The 11084-nt window shown below is 38.6% G+C and overlaps 1 protein-coding gene across 1 annotated transcript; it reads left to right on the top strand.

The window, feature by feature from the left end:
• Nucleotides 1-2110: 2110 nt before the first annotated feature.
• Nucleotides 2111-6609, top strand: LOC132798069 (uncharacterized). Its single transcript, XM_060809791.1, has 3 exons — nt 2111-2259; nt 4917-5061; nt 5437-6609. The coding sequence occupies exons 1-3, from the start codon at nt 2111-2113 to the stop codon at nt 6607-6609; spliced, it is 1467 nt and encodes a 488-aa protein (XP_060665774.1).
• Nucleotides 6610-11084: the final 4475 nt, after the last annotated feature.

Genomic DNA, 11084 nt, shown 5'->3' with positions numbered 1-11084 from the left:
GGCGAACGGTTCATTAATAAAAAGCTGGCGTTGCATTTTCCAGAACGCAGCATCCATGCTATTAAAAAGTTTCGACAGAGGGATAATTATAAGGCAAAATCGAGCAGCTAAGAGGGCAAACAGCTCTTATCCCCGAAATAAACACGCACAGTATACTAACTTTGTGACTATCGATATCAATCGATCGCGACCACACTGTCAGCTGTTTTGAGTGGTCACACCTGCCATCATCTGGCATCGACAGCGACCAAATATAAGATTTGGAAATTCACTCATATTTTCCGGACGACCTTTTTCCATATTTTCCAATTCCTGTCGTAAATATCTATACTCAAAGATATTTACTATTACTGATTTTACTCATTATTATTATATTTTTCCCGCCAATCGCGTACGTATGTATGTGTGCATGTGTGTTTTTTGTGAGTGCAAGTGCATAATAGTGAAAAGTGAGAACTATTAAAGAGAGCTACTAAAGTGCAAATATATATGCACTTCATACATATAAATATACATATGCTCAAATAATTAAATTCCAAGCTGTGTGTATCAGCATTTCTTATTTCATTTATTTTTGTCCGTTCTTACATACATATGTACAATTGTATGTCGCAATAATCGCCGACATACATACATACACACACTTTTTGCATTGTCTCTTGTTCGCAAGCGCACCGGCTTGCAGCAGCGCTTGCTCTCTCTCTCTCTCCATACATACAGTTGCTCGCAGCTTATTTCGTGCAGTCGCAAATTGAAAGTTTGAACCTCCACTGCTACTAAACCATCAAAGATATTTCAAAAATTTAAATGAAGGTTGGTACAACAGAGTTTGTAGATTTGAAATTAATAAGAAAAATGTTTTTAATTACAAAAGTAAAACAATGAGATAACAAAAAAAAATTTTTGGGCTTTTTTTATGCCGCAGCTTATTTCGTGCAGACATTTTATATAGACGAAATTCTAACATTTTTGACTAGAATATTAGACTAGAATAAAGATTTAATGAGTATTTTGACTTTGAGACATTGAAATACGAAAATTTTGGGGAATTACAAAGATGACACCTCGAATAACTATTAAACAACGAGAATTAGTCCTCAAATATTTTAAAGATGGGAAAAGGCAGCGTGCTATTGCGGAGAAGGTTTCACTAAGCTCTAGCACTGTATAATATATAATTTAGCGCTTTATTCGTGAAAATCGGGTGAACCTGCACGAACCCAACTTTAATGGTCGAGTAGTTCGAAAAAAAAATTGTATCAACAAGAAAAATCGGGACTACCGCTTACATCTCGCTCGGGAACATATCCGCCATCCGATTTCCTCTTGGGAAGACGTCATCTTTGAGATGAATCAAAATCTAACATTTGCGGTTCGGATGGGCGTCAATATGTTTGGCGGAGACCAAATACCGAACTAGACCCCAAACACCTAAAACCAACAGTTAAGCATGGCGGGGGTCACGTTATGGTTTGGGCCTGTATGACGGCCTCTGGAGTCGGTAGCCTGTTTTTATTGATAGTATAATGAATACCAATCAATATCTTTCAATATTAAAGGAATCCTACACATATAATTGGTCAACTGGGCGACCAATTTAAAACCAACAACTGATCAACTTGGCGATCTTGGACATCACTGGATAGTCAACTTGGCAGAAACAAAGAAGGAGAAAATCAAGCTCCATAGCCGTAATATTTAAAAGTATACCTTGACCGCCTATTTGGTTGTGAGTAGAGGCACAACCTGTCAAAGCGACAAAACAAATACCTCCAACGGGTCAGGTATTACTTTAAATAAAAAATGGCATCATCGAATATCAGCGCATTGCTGGACAGGCAATTAATAACAGGCGAAGAGATCCAAAACGTAATAAGGAATTACAAAAAGGACTCGCCTGAGCGAAAACTACAGCATGACTACTTCCAAAACGCATTGAGAAGTTAGTTAAGCTGTGGGAAACATTTTCTAAAGAGGATTTAAATATAAAAAGTAAAACAGAAGGTGCTAAAATTGAGCACAATTACTTTAAAATGACTACTTCAATCAAATAAGAGATTTGGTTGTATCCTACAAAGGAGAATTTAATAAACAATTATCCACAATACAAATGGATACTGGATCGGTTACTTCCAGTGAAGAAGAATCAGAACTGGAGCCAATGATTCGTGAACAAAGGGTTCTGCTGGATAGCTTGGAACGCATCATGAACAAAATGACGAATGAAACTCGTCAAGGATTTATGCCAATCATAAATCAGTATTGGAATAAGATAACAACGATCCACATAGAAATTTATAAAAAATTTGAGGATCCTGCAAAACTTGGATATAGCGACCGGAGATATTTATCAGCTGAAGACGCCGTCATAGGAGTCCAAACTATGACATGTGACGAAAGTATCTCTCGTCCTGCTAACATACCCCAAATGCATGCCTCATTGCCGTTGCCGAAGGTTGAAATTCCCAAATTTGATGGGGATTATTTAAAATGGCAACAATTTCATGACATCTTCAAGAAAATGATTCATGAAGCATCATTACCCATCATTCAAAAGATGTGGTACTTAAAAACTAGCATCATTGGAGATGCTGAGCGTTTAATACGCCATCTATCCTTAACCGAAGGAAATTATGAAACAGCATGGAATATGCTACAAGAGCGTTTTAGCAACAAAAGAGTGCTAAGTAACGCATTAATACAAAAAATATTAGACCAACCATCAATAACAAATGATGGCAAGTCTATAAAGGCAATGCATGATAATATCAAAGAAACATTATCTGCACTAAATAACATTGAATTCAAACTGAAAACTGGGATCCAATACTGTTATGTAGTTTGACAAGGAAATTGATCGTCAAACTCATATGTTATATGAACAATCAGTTGTAGACTCAAAGAAGCTGCAGAAACTGGATCAGTTTTGACCTTCTTGGAACATCGGTTCCTTACATTGAGGCTACCGGCAGTGATAAGATAAATCACACCAAAAAGGCACATGCGCTCAGATTGGTACAGAGTATACATGCTATTTCTGTAACAAAACCAATCACATTATGTATAAGTGCAACGAATTTTGAAGAAAACAACAGCTGAACGATTGAATTGGGTTCAAAGGAACAAGTTATGCGTAAAATGTTTCAAACGCGATCATTCAGCAAAGGAATGTCAGAAGAAAAATTGTTTTAAATGCGATAAAAGGCATAACACTCTTCTACATTTGGAATCGAAGCCTGACTCCAAAACAGCAGCATCAGCAAGTGGAGTACAAACCAATTATGTACTTTTAGCCACTGCTCGAGTTATTATTGAAGGCAATAATGGACAATGGCCGAATTCAGAGCCTTACTTGACTCAGGTTCTCAAGTCAATGTAATCTCTGAAAGAGCATTAAATATATTAGCTCTCAACGTTAAAAATCAGAGCTACAAATAAATGGAATTGGTGGACGAACACAAACATCGAAGGCACGTGTTAATGTTATGCTCAAATCACAGCATAATAATTTCAACTCTCGATTGGAGGCTATTGTATTGCCTCACATTGTTGCAGATCAACCAGGACAGTCAATTGATATTGCTCGTTGGAAACTTCCAAAGCATATTGAATTAGCAGATCCTAACTTTGACAAAGCAGGAAAGATTGATCTACTCTTAGGAGCAGAACACTACTACGATATAATGCAGGACAAGCATTTATCGTTGGGTAAAGGACTGCCAAGATTACAGAAAACCAAACTAGGATGGATTGTGGCTGGAAAATTAAAACATAATTCATCAAGATCAACTACTTGTGCAGCTCTAACCGAAGAAGATAAGGTAGACCAACAAATTACGAAATTTTGGGAACTGGATTCATTCTCAACCGATACACCATGTCTATCACCACTGGAGAAACAATGTGAAATGCACTTTCTCCAGAACATTCAGACTGCAATTGATAAGAAACCGATTGTTAGTCTCCCATTCATGGATAATGCTTCAGCCCTGGGGGAGAGTCGTGATCTTGCGACACGACGATTCCTTTCTTTGGAAAAACGTCTATTGCGAGATCCACAAACTAAGGCAAGTTATGTGGATTTCATGAAAGAATATGAAGCTCTTGGGCATATGAAGGAGATGCACACAAATGAAATAACAAAAGCACGGTACTTCATACCACATCACTGTGTGCTCAAACCTGAAAGTGCAACAACCAAATTAAGAGTGGTTTTCGATGCATCTGCAGTTACGTCATCAGGAAAATCGCTCAACGACTTACTGCACAAAAGGACCTACGGTGCAAAACTCTATATTTTCAATTTTGCTGCGATTTAGGACTCACAAATATGTTTTCACGGCGGACATAGAGAAAATGTACCGTCAAATCTGGATAAAACCCGAGGACCAATATTTCCAAACAATTGTTTGGCGCAATGATCCATCTGAGGATTTGCGGTACTACAGATTAAAAACGGTTACCTATGGAACAAAAGCTGCACCATATTTAGCCACAAAATGCTTGCAGCACATAGCACAAAAAGGCAGAAAGGAATACCTAATGGTGCTGCCGCATTGGAAAACGACTTCTATGTAGACGATTGCTTAACCGGAGCCGAAACTATACCAGAAGCTCTACAGAGGCAACAACAGCTTAACAAACTTCTGCAAAAATCTGATTCAAGTTAAGAAAATGGTGTACTAACAATTACCAAGTTCTACAAGGAGTTCCGAGGGAAGACATCACTTCAAATGTACAACTGGAGGAGACTTCATATGAGGACTACACGATTAAGACCCTCGGAATCACCTGGACACCAACGACAGATCACCTTTGTGGGAAAACGGAGATAGCAACAAAGGCCAACATATCAAGACGAGATGTTGTGTCTGAAATCTTTAGGATATTTGATCCTCTTGGTTTATTTTCCCCAGTTGTAATGAAAGCAAAATTTTCATGCAACACCTCACAAAGGAGGGTTATGGGTACAAAGACGATCTGCCGGCTCATCTTCAGGAGGAATGGAAACGCTACAGGGAGGAGCTAAAGGTTCTGAACACCATAAAAGTACCACGTCACGTATACTCAGGAAAAACACCTGTGACGGCAGAAATCCACACATTTGTTGATGCCTCGGAGAAAGCATATGGAGCTGCTGTATACATCCGAGCAACATATAAGGACAAGCGAAGAACGATCCAGTTATTATGTGCAAAATCTCACTTAGCACCAATTAATACAATAACTCTACCACGTCTGGAACTTAAGGCTGCTGTATTAGGAGCACAGTTGACTTCCAAAATAAAGGAAGACTTGGCCATGAAAAATACATCCACATATTACTGGTCTGATTCACGGATTGTACTGTCATGGATTAATTGCTCATCATCCATTCGAGATAAATTCGTTGCCACTAGAGTTGCAACAATACATGAGCTATCCATACCAAAACAGTGGAGACATGTTGCATCAGAACACAATGCAGCAGATGTCCTCTCCAGAGGAATGACAGCTTCAAAATTCGCGGAACATGCCATGTGGTTCTACGGCCCTATGTTCCTACATGGTTCATCATCCACATGGCCGGCTCCTTTTATTGCTACCAACGAGGAATTAATAATTATGAATCCGCCAAAGGTTAGTCAACCATCCGTGATGACTATCACAAAAGAGGAGGACATAATATACACAATACAGCATAATAATTCGTTTAACAAGCTACTCAGAGTAATAGCTTACATGATGCGCTTCCGACGTAAGAAGAAATACATAAGCCACACCATTGAGTTTGAAGAAATAATGGAAGCCCGAAAAATTGTTTTCCGCAACATTCAAAATATCGACTTCAAAGATGACATCAAACATCTCAAGAGGCAAAGGGAGACACTAAAGGGCAGTTCAATCAACTCACTATCACCATTCTTAGATCAGAATGGAATTTTGCGTGTAGGAGGTCGACTGGAGGCGGCAAATATATCATTCGACTCCAAACATCCGATACTTCTGCCATACAACGACCCTGTTGTGAAGATGATTCTTGTGCAAATACACAAGGACAACATGCATTGCGGACCTCAGGCTCTATTGACTACATCAAGGCAGCAATTCTGGATTCTTAAAGGAAAAACTATGGCTAGGAGCACGGTAAAAGCCTGTGTCAAGTGCACTAAAGCTAAGCCAAAATTAATGGAGCAGATCATGGGAAATCTGCCACCACTTAGAGTAACGCAAGCTCGACCATTTTTCAACTCTGGCGTCGATTATTGTGGACCATTTAAAATCCACTACAAAGTGAGAGGAAAGAAGCCTAGCACAGCTTACATTGCCATATTCTGCTGTTTCGCGACTAAAGCGGTGCATCTCGAGCTGGTTAGCGATCTCACAACAGAGGCATTCTTGGCAGCACTTCGTCGTTTCATTGCTCGGCGAGGGAAATGCCAAGTTCTTCACTGCGACAACGCAACAAATTTTGTGGGAGCAAAAAACAAGTTGCAGGAATTACAGGAGGCTATATTCTCCGATAATGCGAAAACCCAAATTCTCCAGGAGTGTAACAACAAGGAGTTCAATTTAAATTCATTCCACCTCGTGCACCACACTTCGGAGGATTATGGGAAGCTGCAGTAAAATCGGCAAAACATTTATTACTGAAAAATGTGACGACAGCCGATCTTACTTATGAAGAACTGGAAACAGTTATAGTCGAAATAGAGGCCATATTGAACTCTCGACCATTAACACCACTGTCCGATGACCCAAATGACGTTACAGCACTAACGCCTGGACACTTCCTAATTGGAGAGCCGCTAACTGCACAAGCTGATTGTGAACCATCGCAGCAACCAAAAACGTTAGGCAATCGATGGCAGGCCGTTTCAAAACTGAAACATGCATTCTGGAAACAATGGTCGCAGGAGTATTTACAACAGTTGCAGCAACGTCAAAAATGGAGAAGATCCTCAGCAAACATAAAGGAAGGCACTTTAGTAATAATAAAGGAAGACAATGTTCCGGTATTACAATGGCCCATGGGAAGAATTGTTCGAGTCTTCTACGGGAAGGACAACTTTGTACGAGTGGTTGAAGTTAAAACGACCAAAGGGATTTTTAAACGTGAGATTCAACATGATTCAACATGTTGATAATGAAGAAGAACCCACTGACAAACATCCAATTGAAGAAGATGAAGTGGAAGAAGAAAACAAAGCAGTTGAAGACCGACAGATGAGAAAAAGGAAACAACCAAATCACGCTTCGATAACCAGTGTTATGATTGTCATGCTATTATTACTACCATTAGCCTGGGCCCAATCGATTCAAATAACTCAGTTTGGATCAAAACCAGGAATATTTTTCGAGAAAATTGGTACAACCCAATTAGCAGTGGCTGACTGGACCATAGTGGCTTACTTCGATCTCAAGCCATATTGGAGTGACATGGCTACATTTTCAAAGGGAACAACAAAAATTGGTGAAATGTGCGCTACACTTAATGACGCCCACTCATGTGAAGGAATGTACCAATACTTCCGACACATAGAGAATGAACTCATCATGGAAAATATGCTATTGGCCAAATCACGGAAAGTTCGAGCACCATTGGACATCGTGGGAAACATTGCAAGCAGTCTATTTGGTGTATTAGATTCTCAATATGCACAAGACATGTCGAAAACAATATCGAAGGTCAAGGACAATGAAGATCATCTTTTGGAGTTATTACAAAACCAAACATCCTTAGTTGATTCAACAATAAACATAGTGAAACGAGATGAAATTGCATACGCAAAACGACTCAACCTAATTGAAAGTCAAATGAATGCAATAATACAAGATAAATATCACTGGTACATCACGCTGACATCACAACTTACGTTGCTCGCTGCTAATTTACAACGAATGCAGAATGAAATCATCAAAGTGTTAACAGACGTGCGCCACAACACTATTAGCCCACTTCTATTATCACCACGAAAACTAAAGGAGCAATGTAATCAAATAAGGGATCATTTGAAGCCTGATCAAATGCTACCTATTAGCCAAGAAAACATACTCATGGCATACAAACTGATGCAAGCTGAAGGCACCATAGTAGATAATCATGTGATTATAAAAATAACAGTACCATTAATATCGGCACAGGTATTGGACATATACAAATTAATACCGATCCCAGCTGCAAATATATATGGATTTCATCTGTTCAAAATTAAAACACCATTCATTGCAATTAACAACTATCGAGATAAGTTTGTTGATATGACGACGGAAGACATAGCAAATTGTCGTCCAAGATCGATAAATGATTTCATTTGTCACAGCAAGCAATCAATGTTCTCCACAGAAATGAGCTGCGAAATGCAACTATTCCATAATAAAACAGACACTTCATGTCATCTGAAATCACAAATAAAACGTTCATTTGGCAAGAGATGCATAAAAGGAATCAATGGATTTTGCGACAAGGACGCCAATAAAACTCTCAGCTGTTTGCACCGATGGAACATCAGATATCTGGTTACGCAACACGGGGCTACTGACAGCAAAGGCAGGATGCACCATACGCAACTCCCTAATAACAGTAATCAGTCAAACTGGTATAGAAACATCGACGTTCACCTCATACGCCCGTTTTGGAGAAATCGATGTTAACAACACAACGATTAAAAGACAAAATATTACCTCCAGGAAAACAAATAAATTTGGTTATACCGAACTACTGGATCTTCAACGGATCTTGTACCAAACCGAAGACTCAGACTACCACATAGACTTGAGACGATCAAGCATCATCACATCGCAATGTACATCGGCCTAACATTCATCATAATAATATTGACCATTCACTGGGTAAGAAAATGGTACAACAGAGACAAGAGACCACAGCAAGTCCAGATACCAGCGGTGGCAATGAGGAAAACTGATACGACTTCGAGTCCGCCGTTCACCATTAACATCGATGATGGTTGAAACTGCGTTCAACGGCCGGGAGGATGTACGATTTCGAGACAAGCAGAAAATCGTGCGCTGCAGATAGATAACAGATAGTCCTATACAAACAGGCACCGCTGCGCATTTACGACTTCACACCATCTGTCAGCACGGATGATTTGACCTGCATGCGTCATAAACTTAAGCGATATAAGATAAGGTTATCCTATTTTACAACTGTTCAGACTATTAAACTATGAGATAACTATTGATTATCAGGCTACCCATTGTAAACTATAAACAGATAAGATTTTGACCTAAACAAACATTAGTTCTTAAGATATTGTATATATAAACCCTGCATATTCCACAATAAAATCAGTACTCAACGAACATTCGTGGTATTCACTTCTCCGAGCTCAATTTGTTTCAAGTACAGATTGCGGCAACAAAATTGTTACTGGTATCAAGAACCGGTGGCAGACAAAATTAAACTTTTCAGCTAACACATCTTACAAAAGGAAAACCTTCTCCAAAGTGCCGAGAAAGTGAGCATACGCAATTGTTTTCGGTTCTACCAGGACAACGACCCGAAGCATAAGGCTGGAATTGTGAAGAACTGGCTCGTCTGGAACTGTCCACACTTTGTGCAAGCACCAGCACAAGTACCAGATTTAAATGTGATAAAAAATCTATGGCAAATTTTGGACTTGGCTATTCGGAAATGACAGATTTCGATTAAAAACGATTTAAAATCGGCTTTGCTTGAAGAATGGCAAAAAATTCCAGTCGAAACGACCAAAAAATTGGTATCGTCAATGGAAACCCGTCTGAAGGCTGTCCTAAAGCAGAGAGGAGGCAACACAAAATATTAGGCTAATTTTTCGAATTTTTAAATAAAAATTCTTGAAGTGCACGAAATAAGCTGCGGCATAAAAAAGCCCAAAAATTTTTTTTTTTATCTCAATGTTTTACTTTTGTAATTAAGAAAATTTTTCTTATTAATTTCAAATCTACAAACTCTGTTGTACCAACCTTCATTTAAATTTTGAAATATCTTTGATGGTTTAGTAGCAGTGGAGGTTCAAACTTTCAATTTGCGACTGCACGAAATAAGCTGCGAGCCACTGTACATACGTGCACTTCGCCTGCTCAAACGTTTGGCAGCGTAGTGCAGTGCGTACATACATACGTACATACAAGTACTTCTGCGAGTGAAGTGATAGATTGACAGGGCAGCGGTAATCGCACTCGACATACCCTACCCTTTTCATTTTTCCAAGTGGTATATTCTGTGTGTGTACTATCAAAGCAACTCTCAGCTCAATTGCCTGTGTATGGGCTTTACTCTAGCCAATGTTCAAACATACACAGACATACACACACACATACATTATCATATCCATTCACACATAATATAATTTATTTTTATTTTTCGTTTTTCGGATCCTACAGCAAATGAAACAGTTGTCGTTTCAAAATACCAATATATATACATATGGGTAATTCTCTGAGGGATGTCGCGTGCGACCAGCTTTTCAGTGACAAAAAAAACATAACCGGAAACAATTTTATAAATAAAAAAAGGTTATTTTGATAGCTCTAGATTAGTACATTAATTAGAGCTAAGAATGGTTTTGGATTTTTGTTTCTATTTTTGTTTTCTGTTCTGATAATTGCAAAAATTAAAAAATTCGTACGCAAAACCAAAAAATGAACAAATTTATATATTTTATCGTAAAACAGAACAAGTTCCTAAAATCAATCTTAGCTCTAAAAATTTTTTTTTGTTGTTTCTTTTTGTCGATGAACATCTTTTGTTGTTACGGGAAATTTCCCCCGCCTCCGCCCTTTTGCGTTCTTCGTCTGTGTTCGCTGTGTATGTGGTGTAAAATACCACAGCGCTGCCTTTGGTATTTTTCTAGTATTTTTTGGTATTTTTATTTATTGTTTGCTACACTCTTTCCGTATCGTTTTTACTATATGGGTCGATTGCAGGCAAAAAAAAAACCAATTCCATTTGGTATTTTTTGGTATATTTTCTTGATTTTCCGTTTCCAAGAAAATATAGTATACAGTCCGTATCCTTGTGGGACTGTAAGAGCGCCCAGTTACTTTCTCATCCTCTTTGCGTAGCATGTCATCGGGTAAACCCGATAAAAGTAAAGCTC

This window comes from Drosophila nasuta, unplaced genomic scaffold (genome assembly GCF_023558535.2).
Source record: "Drosophila nasuta strain 15112-1781.00 unplaced genomic scaffold, ASM2355853v1 ctg7_pilon_split, whole genome shotgun sequence".
NCBI classification, from domain to species: Eukaryota; Metazoa; Arthropoda; class Insecta; order Diptera; family Drosophilidae; genus Drosophila; species Drosophila nasuta.
This window is presented reverse-complemented; position numbering and strand designations above follow the sequence as displayed.

Bases quoted from the DNA above. Each gene is read 5' to 3' on its own strand.
- LOC132798069 (XM_060809791.1), top strand. From the start codon at position 2,111: ATGGATACTGGATCGGTTACTTCCAGTGAAGAAGAATCAGAACTGGAG. The intron at 2,260-4,916 runs GTATTGGAATAA...TATTTTCCCCAG, and splicing joins TTTATGCCAATCATAAATCA to TTGTAATGAAAGCAAAATTT. The intron at 5,062-5,436 runs GTATACTCAGGA...ATACCAAAACAG, and splicing joins CCATAAAAGTACCACGTCAC to TGGAGACATGTTGCATCAGA.